Source organism: Anastrepha obliqua, chromosome 3 (assembly GCF_027943255.1).
Source record: "Anastrepha obliqua isolate idAnaObli1 chromosome 3, idAnaObli1_1.0, whole genome shotgun sequence".
Taxonomy (NCBI): Eukaryota; Metazoa; Arthropoda; class Insecta; order Diptera; family Tephritidae; genus Anastrepha; species Anastrepha obliqua.
The window spans coordinates 116,060,920-116,083,531 of record NC_072894.1 but is presented as its reverse complement, the minus strand read 5'-3'; the positions used below and the strand labels follow the sequence as shown (position 1 = coordinate 116,083,531).

Genomic DNA, 22,612 nt, shown 5'->3' with positions numbered 1-22,612 from the left:
CTGAACTAAATTGAATTAGAAAAATGGGTCCCTTTGAGATCGTTTAATTTGATTCTGTCTAACTTGGTAAAAAACTCTTACGTACATACATACAAGTGTGTCTGCGTAATACAAAAAGGGAACCTTGAATAATTTCAAAACTATTAAAAAGGCTTTTACTCCATATGAAAATGACTGGGTTCAATTTAGCGCGATTTTATTTTTACTAAACTAAAGAACTCAAAATGTTTGCATGTTTTTGCTTGTCGACATATTAATTTACAAATTTTGACTAACTGTATGCGTGTGGTGGTATGTACGTATATATGTTCCTAGACGGTGCAACGCCTGATTTGGGTCGTTAAATTTTTGACTAACCATTGCTGATGTGTATTTAATTAGATTTTTCGTTTTCTTAGTTTATTATCATTTTTTGGACGGGCGCTAAACGTGTAAATAATAATCAAAAGAGTAAGAGCACAAAAAAAAAATATCATCAAAAATCCTGTTGTAAATCATCATTTGCTCTTTTACAATACAATACAATAAATATAAGTAGTAGTAGTAGTATAAGTAGCTGAGCATTTCATAGTAATTTTGTCGGTTTTGTTTTTGTATTTTTAGAAAGATTGTCTTTTCAGCAAAAGTTGTTGTATTAAAGTAAGTTGCTTTTGTAAAAACAGTTATACATAAATATATTTGAATATTAGCTTTGTAAAATGAATTCATTTAAAGCACAAGAAAAAAATTGCAAACGCTTGCTTAACAAGAGGAGAAGCGATAGATTTGCGTACATAAATATATATGTAATATATATATTTTTTTGTATAGCTAATATTTGCGCATAGTTTTTTCGAGTACCACTGTAGTGGGTAGGCAAAGCAGAATTTACAAGTATGCGCATTACAATAAAATCAATGGGAAAGAAGTTGTTCGTAAATTTGTATATTCGTATAGTGAACGGTGGACACAAATGTAGGTATGGTACATATATGAACATATATACAATTCGGTGTGTGGAAATGTACACTCATCTTGATCTTGGCATGAAATTTGCATGCATGTGTGTGTGTACTTGTATTATATATAATGTAACACATACGATTTTAACTAAATTACAGTCAGTTAACATTTTTTAAATATTTGCCTTCTTTAAGTACTTGCATTGTTTGCTTTGATGCTGGGTAATATGTACGTGTGTGCGTAAGTATTTTAATTGCTCGCCAACGGGTGCAAAATTATGGTACATTATTTGCATAAACACATACATACAGCTTACACGGATGTTAATGCATATATGGTAACTGTACACGCATACATTTTTTAAATATGCAGAAAGTTAAGGATTTATGTTGGCTTTAACATAAATGTAAAAAAAAAAATTAATGTGAATTTATGTGCGTGCATTCGGACTAGGTTTTGATAAGAATTAAAAATAAAAGAAATCCAACAAATAAATAAATGCGTAAGTATATTAGGCTGGTTCAGCCCCATACAAAAAAAAAAAAAACAAAAAAAATTGTACCTAAGTATTTCTTCAACATAAAATAAGAATATGTTAAATGAAAAAAAAATGTGCATTGACCTTAGGGAGGCTTAGTTTCCATATTAAAAAATTTTGTCACTAGAAAATTAAGTGTTTATATTGACTTTAATAAAAATTTTTAAAATTAAAAAAAGCGCACACACAAACATTAAAAACCGATTAATATTAGGGAGGGTCTACGTCATAAAAAAATATTTGTAATAAGAAAATTAAGTATTTATATTGACCTTAAAACAATTAAAAAAACATTAAACTTCGACTAACATTAGGGAGGGTCTGTTCCACAAAACACCATTTGTAATTAGAAAATTCAGTGTTTTTATTCGCTTTCATAAGAATGTATTAAATATAAAACATTCAATGTGGATTTACTTTAGGAAGGGTTAGTTCCCATGTTAAACAAATTTTGTCACAAGAAAATTAAGTATTTGTATTGAATTTAATAAGAATTTTAAAAATTAACTAACAAAAAAAAATACAAACATTAAAAGCCGATTAATATTAGGGAGGGTCTGCGTTACAAAAAATTATTTGTAATAAGAAAATTAAGTATTTATATTGACCTTAAAACAATTAAAAAAACATTAAACTTCGACTAACATTAGGGAGGGTCTGTTCCACCAAACACCATTTGTAACTAGAAAATTCAGTGTTTTTATTCGCTTTCATAAGAATGTATTGTATTAAATGTAAAACATTCAATGTAGATTTACTTTAGGGAGGGTTAGTTCCCATGTTAAACAAATTTTGTTACAAGAAAATTAAGTATTTATATTGACTTTAATAAGAATTTTTAAAGTTAAATAACAAAAAAAAAATACAAACATTAAAACCCGAATAATATTAGGGAGGGTCTACGTCATAAAAAAATTATTTGTAACAAGAAAATTCAGTATTTATATTGACTTTAAAACAATTTTTAAAATTAAAACAAAAAAAGAAACATTAAACTTCGATTAAAATTAGGGAGTGTCTGCCTCAAACAAATTAAGAATTTATATTTACTTTAATAAGAATTTTTGAAATTACAAAAAAAAATAAACAAACATTAAACGTTGATTAACATTTGGGTGAGTCGGTCTCTATGTAAAAAGTTTTTAAAATAAAAAAATATATAAAAAAACAACAACAAATAATAATATTAATCGAGGATATACGTTACGTAGGGGCAGACCTTACAAAAAAGGTAAAAGTTAAGTCAAGAAAATTAGGTAGTTATACTGACTTAAAGAAGAATTCGGAAATTAAAATAAAATTCAATGAGGATATACATTAGGGAGAGTCAATCTCCGTAAAAAAATATTGATAACAAGAAAATAAGGTATTTATTCAACATAAGATAAGAACATGTAAAATTAAAAAAAAGAAACTTAACGGGAATTAGCACTGGGGAGGGTCAGTCCCCATAAAAGAAAAAAAAACTATTTCTAACGAGCAAAGTAAGTATTTATATTGACTTTGAGAAGAATGCATATAGAATAAAAAACTATTTGTATCAACAAAATTTTTTTAAATAAAAGAACAATAATAATAATGGAGGACATTAGAGGGTGTCAGTCTCCATAGAAAAACTATTTGTAACAAGAAAAGTAAGTATTTATTCAAAATAAGATAAGAATATGTAAAAGTAAAAAAAAACACTATATGGAGATTTATACTAGGGAGGGTCAGCCCCCATAAACAACTATTTCTAACAAGAAAATTAAGTATTTATGTATATTGCCGTTGAGAAGAATGTACATAACATTAAAAAATTAAATAGGGATTGTCATTAGGGATGGTCGGTCCCTATGTAAAAAAAGTTTGTCACAAGAAATTGTTTAAAATAAAAAAATTTAAAAAATAATGAAGGATATACATTAGGGACGGTTAGTCCCCATACAAAAATTGTGTTGAAAGAAAATTAAGAATTTATGTTAACTTTATAAATACTTAACTTTATGTTAACTTTGATAATAATGTGTAAAATACTAAAAATTTACGAAAAAAGTTGTCAAATGCAGTTATTAAAATTCAGCAAATAATAATAATAGTGTTATTATAATAACAATGGATGATATACATCAGGAAGGGTCACCCTTCACTGATTAAAAGTTTGCAACAAGAAAGTTAAATATTTATGTTAACTTGATAATGAAGTATAATATACCAAAAAAAAAAGAAACTGAAATATGGAATTACATTAGGGAGGACCCATATAAAAAAAGTTGTCACAAGGAAGTTCTTAAAATTAAAAAAAAAGAAACAAATAATAATAACAATGAGTGAAATGCATTAGGGAGGGCCAACCTCGACATAAGAAGAATTTGTAAGAATAAAGTTAAATATTTATGTTGACTGTGATAATAATGCATAAAATACCAAAAAAAAAAAAATAAAAACTGGATGTACATTAAGGAGGACCGGTACCCACATAAAACAAGGTTGTCACAAGATATTTAATTTTACACACTGACTTTGATAAGAATATATAAAATAAAGAAAAAATTAAATGTGGATTTACATTAGACAGGGTAGGTCTTCATATGGATTTACATTAGGGAGGACCCATATAAAAAAAGTTGTCACAAGAAAATTTTTAAAACTTAAAAAAAAAAAAATAACAATAATAGACCATAAACATTAGAGAGGGTCAGCCCCCATAAAAAAACTATTTATAACAAAAAAATTATGCATGTAAGTTGACTCTCTTCAAATGTATAAAAATAGAAAAAATGTATATATGGATATATGTACATTAGGTGTGGTCAGTCCCTATAAAAGGCAAGTTTTTAAAAAAAGTACCTAATTCTGAAACTTACTCAAATCGTGTTTTCCTTGTTAGCGACGTGATTTCAAAGCGTAATAATAAATAAATACCATTGAAAAGGTATTTTTGTGTGCTGTATGTGCTTTTTACAACAAATTCTCATAAAATGCTTGCATTAATTTGGACTAGTAAATTTATTTACCAGAATTTTTACTCCACAAAGTTCAAGACTAGTCTCCATAAAATGAAACATTTTTGTAATTGCTGAGCTTGCTTACATAAAAAATGCATTGCACACGAAAATACTTCCTCAACCATGTATCACACCTTGACTTCGGCTCATACATAATTTGAGTTTTGCAGCCCTTTATATGGGCGTTTTAATCATTGCTAACAATTTCGATAGACGTAAGTTGAATAATTTTTAATACAGAATTATTTATATTTTTTGTAAAAATTCATAAAGAATTTTAGCCAAAACACTGCCAAAAGTGCCAACAAAATAAGTATAAATTTTTCCCAGCACTACAATGCACTATTGATACACAACGGATCCGAAATTTGAAAGTCTCCAAGGTAAGACAGCAACACTTAATTGTGAACCGCTTTTATAGGATTAAAAGTTTTTGATTTTGTTTTTTGAAATCTTATGAATATTTTTTGACTTTTTAAACGCTTAATAGCTTGATTTATATATTTTTTGTTCTTATACTCTTCTTTTAAGCAACAAAAAATAAATAAAGTTTTTTAAATCTTGCAAAAGAAGAACATACATTTTAGTTGTACGATTTTTAGTTACACTCACTGTACATTGTATGTTAGACTCGTATGTATTATATTTCTGGCTGTTTTTCATTCAGGTCAGTAGGTGTGGGGGCCAGGTGGCTTTAGCAATTTTTCTCAAAAACAAGTTAATACTTTTACATTTGCGTGCATTTCTATATGCTTTTTTGTTTTTGTTGTAACAATTAGATTTTTAGAATACTGTTTGCAATGTGGATTTTGTCATAGCTTTTTCGTGTTATTTCCATTTACATGGTTTCCATTTCTCTCTAGCGAAGTATATGAAAAGTAAATTTTATAAAACTATGAGGCGTTGATATGTATTTGCTTTTTTTGTTTTTGTAATCGTCTTTTGTTGTTGCCTAAGCATATTATTCTGTATTGTAATATGTTTTTTTGTTTTACTTTTATCAGTTTATGAAAATATGTGCTTTGCGAAAAAATAGTAAACAAATAATCCGTTTCCTGCGTGGGGTCAATACAGGGGAAACTAGCTTAAGAAATTATGCTAACTTTAGTTTTATTTAAAGTTTTGAATTTAAAAAAGTGTGTATCGTGAAAAATAATTAGACAATGCAATGTAATTTTTTAAGAATTAAATTGTGGAACAATAATACAATATGAAGAAAAATTTGGCCGGGGGGGAAAAAAACATTTAAAACTCTCAGAAACTTTCTATCACAATTTGTCTTTTATGCACCCATGGCACATTACTGCTTTTCCCAAATTTGTGTGATAAACGCATTGGTCATAAATTGTATTACATGGGAATTAGTTTGTACAAGATGGCGTAAAACAAGGCACCCTATCTGAAGAGTTATTAGATAATATTTGCAAATGGAACTAGACAGGTGAAAAGGTAAAAGGTCGTAAAGGTCAAAATAAATATTTCCATAACTCAAATTAAATTTTTGTATTGTATTTAGTACAAAAGTTATTCAAGAACAAAATTGGATGATAAATTATTTTTAGGGAAATACGATTTAGAGCAAAAGGGTTAGAGTCGCTTTGAGGTATCACAAAACCAGTCAGTGGCTATCATCTATACACGATCGCCAAACTATATTTGAAGACCGCGTCGTTCGGGTGCGGGTGTAGAAAATAAATTGATTGCGACGCTGCTGATTCTGTGAGGAGGTATTTTTCGAAACCAGTTTTCAAACCGGGTTCAAATTGAAGATTATTTTTATGTCTATGGATAAAATGTGCGAACATTTTCCTTCAAACAAAACCCGATTTTGTTTGATTAACACTTTTGTCCAACTAATCCTGTTGGCTATTGTTTGGATGAATTCCAGCTAGACGTGAGTGGGTTGACAATGCCCCTCGTCGGAAAAACAGCTTAGTGTTCTTTGCTGTTAGCTCAAAGCTTGATGATAAAGTTGGCTTTGGTGTCTACTTTGGTTTAACGAGGAGTAGCAGCTAAAGTATAACTGTGATATCACAATGGATCGAATTAAGTCGAAGTGTCGGTCATTGTGCACACTGCAGATAAAAAAATTAGTATTATCAAAGACCGACTGCTACTTATTGTGTGCCATCTTCTGAGATTAAGGTGGAGAGAGATTGATGTTATCTTTGTGGCATAAAATTATTGACTGTAACTGAATTTTTTCGCTTGCCTTTGAAAATAAACTGTGTGTGCTAGCTTTCTCAAGCTACAACTGCCTCAAAAGACCTTCGGATCGTGGATTGTAGATGGAGAGACCAGACGACATGCAACATTAACAGAACATTATGACACCCCTTCAACCTCAAACAAGCTTCAACATTGATAAACATGAAACGACAGGATGCCTGGAGACACACTGAAGTCATAATAACTGGTCTGTCAGAGAACAAGCAGCCAAAATGGGCAAACCTCACAGCACACACTGTCGCAGTGGTGAATAACCAGAAAAAAAGGAAACGATTTTCATTTCATCTATGAATGCCCTGCCCTATGGAAGGAAAAAATGTCAACCTTGTGCAAACCATTGTTCGAGAGTCTCGAGCAACTGTCTGGCTTAGATGTTAGAAACCTAATGAGGATTTTAAACCGTACAGTCATGGATATAGTCATGCTAAAAATAACCGTTAAACAAGTTGGTAACGAGAATGTGGCCACAAAATTATACAGAAGTGCTCGTTGGATTTGGGATGCATCACCACCCCTTACCCCTTTACCCCTTCTCGCAAACTTCATCTGTAAACGGTTAGTTATCCTGCATTTTTCACTTATTACCTGTCACCTGTGAACAGATTTTCGCAAATTTATTGCTAGCTGTGGTACGAATGCAAGTGGACATTGTTCAAAATACTTGTAGAACGGTTTTTTCTTTTGTTTATGGGCAAGTTTTGTTAAATGAGCGTAAGTACGCTCTCAATAGAGCGTGAATAGCCCAGAAGCACATTTTCTTGCCCGGAAAAAAACGTTCATTATTTGTTGTTGTTTTTTTTTTAATTCCTCTCCTCTTGCACAAAACAGCTTCAATTCAATTTGACAGTTATCACAAACTCGCCATGATTTTTTTTCGGAGCGACTTTGGGTTAGTGAGAATTATTCACTCAAAGACACGCGAAATTGGAAGTTTCGGACAATCGTGCGGGACCTCGAACGAGCAAAGGAACTGACTGATGGATAGGCACTACCAACAATTATTTTGAAAAGTATAGGAGTATCAAAGATGATAGATATCAAGTTTACCCGTTAGGTATGGTGAAAAAAAATTTGTTGAGGGAAAACTTTGTACTCTACGTCAGTCATTTTGTGTTTCACAAAATTTAGCTTTAGCTTAGTGAAACGCAAAACGAATGACGCCGGCATATCTGTCAAACTTGCTCAGAGCCGAGTAACGGCCTACTAGGTAGTACAACTCTAAAAAGCTCTTCACCATGCGCGCCAATTATTTATTTGTTTTATTTTTATGATGGGAGTTAAAAACAAAAATAGTTTTAGGCACTCATAATCTTATCTCAAGAGAAGCAGGTGCAGGTTTTAAGATTAGCTGTAAATTAATTCCGTTTTTTTTTTAAATAATAAAACATATTTGCATATTTTGTTATACATTTTTAAAATATTAATTCTTGTTAGACAAAAGGCTCATTAGTTAAAACAAGTATCTAGAGCACATATTTTCACATGATTTGAATTTGTATTTTCTGATTTTTTGCCTTTTTGCAGTCATATTTTCGACTGCAAATCTGTCCTTAATCTTCACATCTCGTAATAAAGATTCGATCTGTTCCCATTTATTGTTTTGAAGCAGTAAAGCTGTAAATAAATATATAGCTAGCTATATATTTACTTTGTTTTCATAACTATAACTAAGTAATTATTTATTTTTTATTTTTTCATTTATTTATATTTAATATCATCGTGCGATTTGCGGGAACAAATTATGAATTTGAAGTAAATGTGTTTGTCTTATTTTTACCCGCCTAAACTTAGGTATAGTTTTTGTTTAATTCTCAGTTGCTCATTAGTTTACTACTTAACAAAACTTGTTCCTCTTTAGTAGCAATTTTTATTTATTTTTTCATATTATTAAAATTAACTTTGTAATACATTGTACATTTATTTCATTTTATTTGAGTTTTTTGTTTTCTCAACTTTAAAAAAGGCAGTCAAAACTTTAGTTTTTCTTTTGTTTTATTTAACGTTTTTTGTTTTTCATTATTTGTATGGTTGCAGTTTTTTTCTTATGACGGGCTTTAACTACATTTTTTGTTAGAGGTTCCTGTTCTTTTTTTATCTTAATTTAGAATGTGAACTGAACTTGTTTTTGTGGTTAGACAAATTTTTGGTTTTTTGCGGCTTGGTGTATTTTTTTATTTTCGCTTAAATTTTAAATTTCCATTCGTTTTCATTGAGTTGGAATAAATTTACGTTTCCTTCAATTTGTATCACTTTGTGTTAGTTTGGTTTGCTTTCTATGAGAATTTTGCTGTCAAAGCCAAAAATTGAAAAGCTTTCTACAAGTAGGTATTTTTTGCGCTAATTTTAATTTATTTTTATAATATAAAATAAAACGAGCAGAAAGAAATAAAGAATATATTAACAGCTCAAAAAAAAAAAAAAAAAAAAAATTAAAAAAAATTAAAAAAAAAAATTGTGGAGTATGACCAGTCTTGTGTTTGTGTTGTTGGGCCTTGACACGCCAAATTGACAAAAAAAAAATTATGGAATTTTAAAATTAAATTTTGCATAAAAGCAGCCTCCCCTGTTTTTCAATAGCATTAGATTTTTTTAGGTTAGGTTGTATATAAAAACCTTACTCAGGCTAATTTGCTCTTTGTAGTGCCACTTGAGTGAACTTCTGCTTGAATTTTTCTGACTTTCCTGTAAATCTGAGAATTAACCCTTTGGGGACGAGTGTTGGCATATAGCCGCCAAAGCTGTTTCACCGTTCCGGTTAGCATATAAAAAATAATAAATAATTGGCGCGTACACTTCTGTTAGGTGTTTGGCCGAGCTCCTCCTCCTATTTGTGGTGTGCGTCTTGATGTTGTTCCACAAATGGAGGGACCTACAGTTTTAAGCCGACTCCGAACGGCAGATATTTTTATGAGGAGCTTTTCATGGGAGAAATACACTCGGAGGTTTGCCATTGTCTGCCGAGGGGCGACCGCTATTAGAAAAATGTTTTTCTTAATTTTGGTGTTTCACCGAGATTCGAACCAACGACCTCTCAGTGAATTCCGAAAGGTAGTCACGCACCAACCCATTCGGCTACGGCGGCGCTAAAATATGCATAGGTATAGTAAAAGAGTGACATTTTCATTCAAAGACATTAGGGGCCATTAGTGATGAAGTCTTATCTTCCTTATAATGTAAACTTACGATGTGAGACGACGGTAGAGTCAGAACGAATTTCAGTTAGTTAGAAAATAGCAAAAAACAAACAAAATGAATTAAATAAAAATATAAGGAAAGAATAATACAAAAAAATATTTAAAGCAATTGAAAACAAAATTTTAAATAACAAAACCAGAAAAAGAAAACATAAATAAGAAAAAAAACGGAATTAAATAAAAATATAAAAAAATATTAATTAAAAAAAAAAATATTTCAAAGCAATTTTCAATTACTTTTATTTCGCGAAAACTTTTAATGTGTTTTTTTTTACTTTAGCCTCTCAGAGCCTGCTTAAAAATCAGATGGCATCTCGACTTGTATAAATACCAATAAAAACAATATTTGGTCGGATTCAGAATTTGAAATAGCAAGAACAGGAAAGGAAAAAATTAAGAAAGAAACAAATTAAATAAAAATATGAAAAAAGAAAAGCAAAAAAAAAACAATAATTGTAATAATAAATAAAAAAACCAGGAAAAGAAAAAAACAATTAAAAAAAGGAGTTAACTAAAATTATAAAAGAGAATAATTAAAAAATTATTGAAAGACATTTTTAATTTATTAAATAAAATTATAAAAGAATAATAATAAAAAAATAATTAAAACAATTTTAAAACAATTACTTTTATTAATTAATTACTTTTATTTCGCGCAAATTTTTACTAATAATGTTTTATCGTCCATGGCAGAAGCCATTTCTAAATAAAAAAAATGAATTAAATAAAAATGTAAAAAAATAATAGTACTAAAAATATTTAAAGCAATTGAAAGCAAAATTTGAAATAACAAAATCAGAAAAGGAAAAAATAAGAAAAAAACGGAATTAAATAAAAAAATAATAATTGCAAGCAATTTTTTAATTACTTTTACTTCGAGAAAACTTTTAATGTTTTTTTTATTTTAGCATCTCAGAGCCCATTTTAAAATCAGATGACATCTCTATTTTTATAAATATCAATGAAAACAATAAACAAACTCGAGATAGCAAACCCGGAAAAGTAAAACAAATTAATTTCAAATTTAAAGAGGAATATTTGAAACAAAAATTGTGTTTACTTTCAAATTTAAAGAAGAAAATTTAAAACAATTTTTTTTTAAGTTTAAAACAAAAACATTTTTTACTTTCAATGTTAAAGAAGAATATTTAAACAATTTTTTTTTTTTAATAATTTTTTTTTTTTTAAATTTTAATCAAAATTTTACCTTCTATTCAGGTTCCCAAAAAGAAAAACCAAAAACATTTATAAATTCATTCGTATTAATATTTTCCAACTATTCTAATTTAATTAGAGCCTGCTCTACCTTTTTCCTCCCTCACTTTCCCTCTCTCTATATCTCTCTCTCTCTCTCTCGCTAGTACCTTAATTCACCACAAATACAGTGCCTTCTTCGTAATATAATAAAAATTATCATTCATATGAATTTAATGAAAGCTTACATTTCTATTTAAGTAAGTGTATATTCTTTTTGGATTCCTTTGTTCAGTGCGTCGTTTTAATATTTGCATTCTTCGTTTAAAAATTTGTCAATTTAAGCTTTTGTTTGTTCTAATTTTTGCTTTGTCCTGCGACTACTCATTTGCTTCACTTCTTCAACTCCTTCTTTCCTTATAATATAATTTTTATAAGTAGATCTGTTCTTTTAACTAATGCTATGAACATTTTTCCTCTAATTAATTTTACTAATTAAATTTGCTAATTCGCTGTGTTCTGTGTGTATGTGTGTGTGATTTGGTGAGAATGTAAATTCACGTACGTGTATATGTAAGTGTGTAAATTAGTTTATCCTTTAGTTGCCTAATCGATTTCCATTGCACTAATTTTTATGAAAATCCCTTATAGTGTACGAAGAAAAATATTAGAAAAATTGCATAGGCGGTTGGAAATGTAATTCGAGCGATGACATCGATTGTTTTTGCTATACGTATAGGATGTGGCGGCTCCTTTTTGCGCACTTGGACGAAGCAAGTCTGTAAGAGAAAAGAAAATTTTAATGCATATTCTTCAATTCAAATACACAAAATGCTTAAAAGGCTGCAATAAAGGGAGATAATATATTTCGAAACTTAATATCTACATTTTTGGTTAAAAAAAGGAGAATGAAACGTCGATATAACGCAACTTGGTACAACGAAAAGAGCAATTTAACAGAATTTTTGCTGAGTCCGCTGAAAAAAACCTCGTTGTTGCCAAATTTTCCATACAAAAAATTATGACGGTTAAACTCCCTAAGAAAAAAATACCTATATCGTGGTTTTACTGTACCTAAATGTATGTATTAAGCCTTTCTGTGGATCTAACTTCTCACAACAGCCATTGTGCCGATACAACAACAGAAGCATTAACAAATACCTAGAGATCTATGGCGCTCAGTTCACTCCGCAGTATTTCTTTTAAGATCTCCTCTCTTAGAAATTAATTTCCAAATGGTGATCAGATTGGAGGTACTTCTTCCAATAGTGGTTTCTTGACAGATCACGCGTGACTATATATGTATATATATGTATATATAATTGGCGCGTACACCCTTTTTGGGTGTTTAGGCGAGCTCCTCCTCCCATTTGTGGTGTGCGTCTTGATGTTGTTCCATAAATGGAGGGACCAACAGTTTCAAGTCGACTTCGAGCGGCAGATATTTTATGAGGAGCTTTTTCATGGCAGAAATACACTCGGAGGTTTGCCATTGCCTGCCGAGGTGCGACCGCTATTAGAAATTGTTTTTCTTAATTTTGGTGTTTCACTGAGATTCGAACCTACGTTCTCTCTGTGAATTCGGAATGGTAGTCACGCACCACCCCATTCGGTTACGGCGGTCGCGTGACTACTTTCAAACTAAATACACCATTTTTTTCAGTATTCGTTGACATTTCATGATGGAAAGTCTTACATTCCAACAAGGTTTACATACGCGCCATGATAAACGACTTTTTGATACCGGAAATTGAAGCTCGGGATCTCCACAACATTTGGTTGCAAAAAGACGGCACCACTTGTCATACAGCCCGTAAAAATAGAAACAATGGATTTACTGCGTCGTCGTTTCGGTGAGCAATTTATCTCCCGTCTCGTCATTTTGGATTTTTATTTGTAGCGGTAAGTTAAATCTAAATGATTTGTGGATAAACTAGTTTCGATAGAGACTTTGGATGTCAGTATTACTAAAGTTATTCACGAGATACCGGCCGAAGTCCTCCACCGAGTCATTCAAGGATGATGTTTTCAAAGGGCCGCATTCCGGCGCAATTGCGGCCAACAATTAAAAGGAAGTATCTTTAAAAAATAAATGTCATGAATGGTTCTTCACAAAAATAATAAATACTTTTGTTTCACTTTAAATCCAATACATCTAAAATGGATTATAATTTTTGTTACTGGATGTACTCAGTTTGAGTGGGGCTCGAACGATTACTTCGCATCAGTTCCTTTGAGACTCTGTGACATTCCGCGTTAGCGGGATTAAGCTCTTGTCTGAGATTGCCCCCAACTTGCCGTGAAAATACCTTGCAGAAAATCCACAAGGGACCTGAAAGTGATTTCAGCGGATATATCGTTTGAAATACCTAATTCGATCATCTGATTGCAATGCTGTTCTCTCAGTTTTCCCCCTACTTTTTAACCTCTAGTTTGATGACATAAGTTTCAAATAGAACGAAGAGCTTAGCTACTTTCAATATTTTATTTACAGTCTTTCCAGGTAGTACATATTTTTTTAACCAAGAGAAATACCGTGAAGTGTAGTGCAACTTAGGTATTGATTATTCCATGCATTCTAGGGTGAATTTCATCGGCAGCTTGAAGCGGTTAACGCAATGTACTTAGTCACCATTTGGTCTTTATCCTCCATTCCAAAGCGCCTTCTATTTTTCCTCTGTATGGCATCACAAAGAACGAATTTGATCCTTTGTTTAAGTGGGCCCTCGCTCGGGCAGTCATTTATCCTAACCTAATCTAGACCTCTCTTCCCAACTAGTGCTACTTCGAAGTAAGTAGGCAGTCGAATAAAGCCGTCGTCTCTTGACGAACAAAACTAGCACTTTATAAGGCTCTCACCATGCGATAAGGCGGCCCTTGGAGTGTTTGAGAGAAAGATTCTGCGGAAGACTTTGGGACCTGTGCAGGTTAGCTACGGCGAGTATCGTAGGCGATGGAACAATGAGCTGTATGAGTTTTACGACGACATAGACATAGTACACCGAATAAAGATACAGCTGCTTCATTGTTCGGATGGATACAAACGTTCCAGCTCTGAAAGTATTCGATGGTGGTAGCACAGGAAGCAAAAGTCCTCGTCTGCATTGGGAAGATCAGGTGGAGAAGGACTTGACTTCACTTGGTGTATCCAACTGGTGCCGGTTAGCACGAAAATACACGACTGGCGCGCTTTGATAAACTCTGCCAAAATCGCTTAAGCGGTTATCGCGCCAATCAGGAAGAAGAAGGGAAACCTGAGGTTAGTGAAAATTATACCAGAAAAGTTTGAGGGATTTTTCTAATTTTTCCATAAAATTTAAAAAGTTGGTTTATATGGGTTTTGCCAGACATCAAACTACACTTTTGTATACAACTAATTAATATTATCTCTTTGATTTTATCTACGCGTTCGACGATTGACCTACCTAAGCATACCTCATCTTCGACCTTTATATTTCTAGAACGACATCGTTAAAACTCCAATATTTGCTTATGCATTTAATTCGGTATTGCTTCGTCAGCTTCGTCTTTTCATTTTGATCTTAATGGTACTGAAAAATTTATAAAATTTTCCATTTCCTACCCACAGTTTGGGAAGTTGTGATATACAACCGGCTTCATCAAACACAAATCATTCCGGGGTACTTTTTCTGAACGAAATGTCACCTGAAAAGGGACATATGGCAAGCATGAAACGAAGTTTTTACTTCGCGGCCGCCGCAGTCGTATGGGTTGCTGTGTGACTATCTTTCGGGAGCGCGTAGGTTATTCGAATCTGCATGAGCATCAAAAATATAGAAAGATTTCTCCAATAGCGGTCGCCCCTCGCCAGGCAATGAGGTAAACCTCTGAGTGTAGTTGTGTCATGAAAAAGCTATTCATAAAAACCCTTTGCTGCGCGGAGTCGACTTAAAACTGTAGGTCCCTCCAATTGTGGAAGAACATCAAGACGCACGCCACAAATAGGAGGAGGAGCTCGACCAAACACCTAACAGAAGTGTACGCGCCAATTATTTGTTTTTTAAATTTTATTTTTAATATTTTGTCTAACCTTCTAAAGTTTGGGGTCGTTTTAAAGGTATCTTTGGTCACGTAGTTTGAGAAAGCTTGGCAAAGTTTCTTATTTAATATTTTAAAAAGAATATTAGATTTACTTTTTTTTAATTTTCCAATAAACAGTTTTAGAGCTTAAATCATTTTTATTCTCAACTAACATTTTGTTATTCGACTTCGATTATATTTCCCCAAAAATTTCACTGATAAAATGTTGCCCTACAAACTTCTCCTATCATTAGGTGCATTGCTCACGCATACAATTTTGGCGCATAAATAGGTCAAACTCACTGCTGTGAATGCATAATGTCGCTTCTTGTGTGCACATGAAATAAACGTGACCGAAATTTCTAGTCTAGTCTGCTTACGACTTTTGCGTTTTGCGTGCAAGATTTTTGTACTTTTTTCCTGGCGTAATCCGATTTGATGTGTGAGTGCCGCAAACGCTGATGCACGTTCGCCATCCACAGGGAGTCATCGAATTTTAAATTTCACACACAAATTTGCAGTAAATGGAATAAATGGTATACAAAAAACATTGTGTGAAACGTATTAAAAAAAAAAAAAAAAAACACAGAAATCTAATTTTTTTTTTGGTAAAGAAATGAGAGAATAATGATTTTCCTTATTTTTAAAACTTTCCCAAAAGCTATGAAAAATCGAAAGGCGGCTGTTTGACACAAAAATTATTTGTACACATACATACATATATTTTATTTTTTAAAACTTACAGTACCAAGTTTATTTCTTTCTTTTTTTACCTCTGTTGCACATCCATTGTTGGCCGAGTGTGTGCACGGGCTGCTGCTACCGCCACAGGTCGTACAGGCAACGATCTCGTTGGGGGCGCGCACATCGCGTCGCTTCTCACCCTGGTAGATGGCGGTAAATTTGAAAAACTTTTTGTGTTATAAATTTTGAATTTGGACAAATATTTGAGGTTACGTTTAAAATTTCAAAAAAATAATTAATCGAAAACGGCGAATGCCAACGAAATTTACAATCAGAAACCAAACAATTAAAATGTTTGAAGGTTAAGGATTTTAATTATTAATCAGAAATCAGGCCAAACGCATAAACGGAAGAATCAAGAAGGAGAACATAGCAGCGAACGAGGAAATTAAGAAAAAAAAATTGATTATTTAAATTGTTTTTTATTTAAATATGTTGGTATAACAAAAATAAAAGGTCAAATGAATATTTCTAAGCCACTTAGTCGACGAAGGATAACTTAAATGTTAAGCAAATAAATCAAAGTCAAAATAAAGTTTTATTATTGTATTTTCACGCGTGTAGGTTTTCTAAAAATACAGCTATGTACTTTATAAATCAGTGCACTCACATACAAATTTAAGTTACAAAGGTGGCGCAAAATTAATCATCCAATTTTTTTTCTGATTAACTTTTTTACTACAATAAATAAAATAAAACATGATTTTGAGTGCTGGAAATCTTTATTTTGGCCTTCACGCACCCCATTGCTTGGCTGTTTGTATGCTGCTGTTTTCTACTTCACAAATGTCAAATATGGTTGATGCACAAAGCCATTTGCAAAAATTATAAATCTTCCGTTAGGGTGACTAATTTTGCGCCACCTGGTAAAATGCAGCACTCTCTAATAAGGCGCGCCCAAAAGTAGACTAAAATATTTATATGCATACTAAAACAACAGCAAACGAGTAAAGTCAGCGGGGACTGCAACAAATTACCAGGCACTCAAAAGCTTCAGTGGCAGACTGTAATCTTTTGATCCCTTATAGATTAGAATCTTTAAATAAATTTGTTGAAATCTTGTATTCTTTGAAATTATATACTTTTTTCATCGAATAACGCATTCCAAAGCGGACTAGTCACTTCTCTAAGAGGTTTTTGATCGAGCAGCCCAGGTCACATTTATGCCAAAAGTCATTTAATTTATCAAGAAAAGGAGACTGACTCAGACTTATTTGAGTTATATTTCATTCACTTTTAATTGAGTGTGGTCAAAATAAGCGAACCATATGAGAAAAATTTCATCATCTAAATGTCCACCTTGAGCACCTCTACAGGTAAAATCCAAGCCGTCAATTCATGAATGTCTAATTGTTGAGCACGTCGAGTTGATGCTGCTGAAAGTTGTTCAGCAACACTCTGTGCTACAGCAGCAATATTCTCAACAGAAGATCCAGTTTTTTATCTGTCACTGCTTTTTCTATCCCCCACAGAGCCAGTTTTCTGAAAATTTTCCACCAACCTTTGAATTGTCGACTCATTCGAATGATTATTTCTTCCAAAAGAATCTCGAATTTTGCGATATGTTTTGCTTAAAGATCGACCATTTTCTTAATAAATTTCAATAACTTATCGCGTTGTTCTAATCAACATCAATGTAGGCGTACAAGGTTTAGCTTTAAGCCTTCTACTCTTTAATCTGGCGATGGACTTCCTTACGCGTGAAATCCAAAGCAATCTCCCTTGGACACTGCTGTGTGCTGACGCTGTAGCCCTTTTCGCATGGATGGCTTTGCTTCCAAGAAAATTTGATCCGGTGGACTACCGTCCTTGAATCGCTGGGGCAACGAGTAAGCCGCACAAAGACCTAATGCACAGGGTTTCAGCGAGTTGTGAGAGTCCAGCTTTTGCAATAAATAACGCCCCCTCAAAATCGTTGATAACTCTAAACGGTTGGGCTCGCATGTCAGCGAAGATGGCATCATCGAACAAGAAATTGTTCACTGAATTCAAAGTGGATGGCACAGCTGGAGTGCAGCTTCCGGTGACCTGTAGGGGAAGAAAATTCCGCCAAATTTAAAAGATAAAATCTTAAAAAGCATGATCAGGCCGGCAATGACATTCATATGCATGCGGGTACTGGGCTGTACTACGTAAACTAGAGCTGAAACTGTACGCGGCAGAAAACCGGTTGTTGAGGTGGACCAGCGGCGTTACACAGCTGGACAAGATTCAAAAAATCATCATTCTTGGTAGCAATAAAGTTGCTTCTATCAGCACTAAGTTCCAGGGAAACGGCCTACGCTGGTACGGTCATATAATGAGAAGACCAGAGGTTCATGCGGTGAGGCATGTGTTGCAGATGGAAGTAGGGAAAAGAGGGCTAAGCATACCACCAAAAATCTGGAAAACACCATTGAAAACGACATACAATGCAGAAGCGTCAGAGAAAAGGCGACTCAGTACCGCCTGATCTGCAGGTTTCGCATAAGCAGGCTTCGGTAACTCGGAATAGTACAAGGGTCGGTTAAAGAAGAAGAAGATATGTACTTGACCTGACTGCAGACTTCGCATAAGGAGGCTTCGGCAACCCGAAATAGGACAAGTCTCGGTTAAAGAAGAAGAAGATGTCTACTTGGCAATCGTCAAGGATGACATACATAGAAAAGAGTCCTACTAAGTACCTACTACTACGATACCTACTAAGTATGCACTACTGACGTACTAGGCGCCACTTTGAAAGACCCTTTACTACATACTTTAAAGAAATTTTACATTCTAAATACTAGTTTTAGTTACCTAATGAGGTACGACAAGATAAACGTTGTCTGCCACCTAACTAAATCACCGTTAGTTGATTAATCGCCCATTACTGTCGCTGCTGTCACTTCTCAGCAGAAATGCAGAGAGCATCGGTCTTTAGTGATTTCAGATACGATTTCAATAGTCCGATCGTCAGGTTGAAATCTCAATTCACCACATTTTTCAGTGGTCTTTTGCTAAATTAAAGCCACCCAAATTTCTTTTAAGCGAATGCACGCAAAACCAAGCACTTTGACACTCAAACCATCAAATTGCAAGAAAACAAAAACAAATTAGCTGCTTTACTGATATCACTTTGATTGAATACGCCTTGCTCGCCTAGTTCAATACTACCCAAGGATGACACATTTACTAGATTTGCTCTTGAACTATGGTGAAAAGGAAATTGTGAGGGGAACTTCGAATGCCACGCCGCTTTGGAGATTCGGCAGCCGAAATTTGTACGATAACTTCTCATATATTCACACACTCGCCCAATCAGTAGTTCAGACGGCAACGAAGTGTCATTGGTTGATGTTCTTCGTATATCCCGACATAATCTCAATTGTTTTGTAAACACATCTCAAGTGATGTCAGCTCCTCAGCTGATTCTTTTAAACTCACTCAGAGCCGAATAACGGTCTGTTAAAGAGCACACCTTTAAAAATTTGTTCACCATGAGTACTACATACAGTGTATTGTCAGGTCATATGTATACAATAATGATTGTTCTTCGATTTAGGACCAATGGATGGAAGCACCAAGCACAGAATGACCGGGCTCTAATTGGTACGAATGACCAAGGCAAAGATTCAAACCGGTCACTTTATTTCGACTAATATAATATATATAATATTCTCTGTCTGGCTACTATCAACGGTCAACGGTCAACGGTCAGACAGACATTTTGTAGGATATGTTTGCAAAATTCCATTTCAAAAACTTCAAATGGATTTGAGTCAGCCCAAAGTGTTTTCAATAAATTGACATTGAAGCCAATTTATCGGTCATTTAGTGACCATAAGTTTAAGGACTTGGGAACAAACCCATGATGAAATCAATAATTTTTCAAGTCACCGCTGAACAATTTTGTTTAAGTGGTTTGGGTCAGACTACAGTGTTTTCAATGAAATGAGTCTGAAGTCAAATTACGAGTTATTTAATGGTAAGAACTTTAATTACTTGTGAATCTAGAATCAGAATAGAGTCACTAACTCCTAAAGTTATGGCTGCAAATCTTTGAAGAGGTAGTTTTGTGTCAGACTACAGTCAAACTACCAGTCATTGAATGACTAAAACTCAGATGTGCCTAGAATCAGAATGATGTCATTGGCGTTTTATGTCTTCGCTGGAATTTTTTATATATTAAAAATTTAATTTTTTTTAATATTAAAAGCTCAGTTACATTGATACAGCTAAGGAAAAAAAATCTTTCAAATGTAGAATAATTAGTTGGCTCATTCTCGGTGACTTTTAATCAATCAGATTTAGACATTTTTGTGCAGCTGAAATTCAAAAGTTCATAATTTGTTACAACTGGTAGTGGAACTGAGATTCATTTCCTTTGAAACACAAAATTTAAGCAATATTAAATCCATTTATGTATTCTCGAAATTTAAGTCCGTAAGTGAATGCCCAGGCATTTACCGATTGGACCACTAACTAATAGAAACTAACAAATCAAAGGCAGAACATTTCAAAGTTAATGCAAGCCAGTTATTTATGGTAAGCATTTTAGGCAGGTGACGTCAAGTGGCGGCCGCCGTAGACGAAAGGGTTTTGGGTGTGACTACCATTCAGTTAGGGCTCCATACCCACTATGAGCATGAAAAAAAAAGGTTTTCTAATAACAGCTGCCCTTCGGGAGTTGATATTAACTGCTCCTACCATGAAAGGAGGCATGAATGTAGGCATGAAAGTGCAGGTTTCCGCATTTGTGTAATAACATCAACGCGTAGGCAGCAAGTTGTAGGCGAAGCTCGTCGATACGGAGTGAAAACATTTGCGCAAAAAATTCGACTATAAATTCTTGAACAGATATAACCACTTTTATTGAAATTCCTGATGAATCTATTCATTTGGGGCAGGGAAAGTTTACAGACCCAAGTAAATTATCAATTTTCAAGGCATACTTTCAGATGGGATGCTTGGAAAAGCAATGGAGTGGCAGTTTGAGGGGGTTGCGTCTTTCGAAAGGTGGTGCAAAATTAATCACCTTACCGGAAGACTTGTAATTTTTGCAAATGGCGTCGTAAATCAATAATATTTGACGCTTGTGAACTGGACAGCTGCAGTATATACATAAGTATCAGGTCAGTCCATAAGTTCGTGCGTATTTTACCCATAATTTCACTTTTGTACGATTTTTGCAACCAAAAAATTATTCGCAGAATATAACGGAAATATTTATACTTTCTTTGATATATTGTGCATGCAACAAGTGATTTTAAATGCGGATAGAAGCACGTGTTGTTAAAAAATAAAATGGAATCTTCGAACGCGTATAAGAGGCATATTTTGTATTTTTTTTATAAAAGTGGTAAAAATGCAACAACTACTGCTGCAGAAATAAACACTGTTCACGGAGAGGATACCGTGAGTGTAAGGACTGCGCAAAAGTGGTTTTAAAAATTCCGAGGTGGTAACTGCGACGAGGATGCTCCGCGCGCTGGTCGTCCTGAAGTCTTTAACTCCCACGCCTTACTCGAACTCGTGGAAGCTGAGCCAAATTTGACAGTCGATATGATAGCTCAGAGGTTAAATTCATCGCACGGAACAGTTCACAAGCACCTGGTTCAGTTGGGAAAGGTTACAAAGCGGGGAAAATGGGTTCCGCATAGACTTTCCATCGCCAACCTTCAGCAGAGAGTGAATGTGTGTTCTCTGCTGCTGCAACGGCTTGAAAATGAAAGTTTTTTGAACCGTATCGTTACTGGTGAAGAAAAATGGGTCCTTTACAATAATCCTGTTTGCAAACGCCAATGGTTAGATAACGATGAAACACCAGAACCGACCCCTAGAGGTGGCCTTCACCCCAAGAAGATTCTACTGCCTATTTGGTGAGATATGGCCGTTATTGTTTATTATGAACCAGACGATATCTGCTGATTATTACTCCCATCAGCTATCAAACCTGAATGAGGTACTTAAAAAAAATCGACCTCTTTAGTGAATAAACGCAAAGTTATGTTTTACCACGACAACGCAAGACCCCATACCGCAAGGCAAACATTAGGCAAGCTGAACAAGCTCGGATGGGAGCTAATGCCACATCCACCATACTCTCCGTATATTGCACCTTGTGATTATCACCTTTGTCGTGGACTTCAATCCCATATGAGTAACAAGAACTACTCCTCAAAAGAAGCTATAAAAAGGGATATCGAAGCGTATTTTGGCTCCAAGGACAAACAATTGTTTGAGCAGGGAATTAAAAATTTACCTAAACGTTGTTTTCATTTTATTTAGCAAAAAAGTTATTCAAAAACGAGATTGGATATTTAATTTTGTTTAGTTATACAAACACAAAATTGGTTGATTAATTTTGCGCCATCTTATGCATATTATATTTACAAGTAATCTACTTTCAGGCTAAACGCCAGGTGTTCACATTAAATTAAAATACAAATACATCACACACGCATACATAGATAATTTATACTATTTTCTGTCATTATAAGCATTCGCCACATTCACCAATTCAGCTACAACTGCATTCGTACTTACCGGCTGTTTGAGGGCATTGCGTAAGGCGGCAGCATTTAGAAGATTAGAAATAGAGAATTGGTAAAGATATTTAAGCAAATCTCTTAAGCGTTTCTGTTGTCAAATTATTTGCCAATTTTTGCATTGAAATTGAAAATTTTCCATATACATATACACATAAATTCACAGGAGCTTCGAATTCGAAATTTGTATGCAAACTAATAAATCTTGATTGGTATGAGTACAAATATAACTAA

The 22,612-nt window shown here is 33.4% G+C and overlaps 1 protein-coding gene across 1 annotated transcript in view; it reads right to left on the bottom strand.

Annotated features, from left to right (window-relative positions):
• Positions 1-11,611: 11,611 nt before the first annotated feature.
• The window catches only part of LOC129241611 (uncharacterized), a 202,687-nt gene continuing 191,686 nt past the window's right edge, over positions 11,612-22,612 (bottom strand). The window contains exons 15-16 of the mRNA XM_054878045.1: positions 15,899-16,036; positions 11,612-11,863 (exon numbers count right to left, since the gene is read on the bottom strand). Of these exons, the coding sequence (XP_054734020.1) occupies positions 11,717-11,863; positions 15,899-16,036 (285 nt within the window). The 3' untranslated portion in view covers positions 11,612-11,716. The remainder of the gene's footprint in view (positions 11,864-15,898; positions 16,037-22,612) is intronic.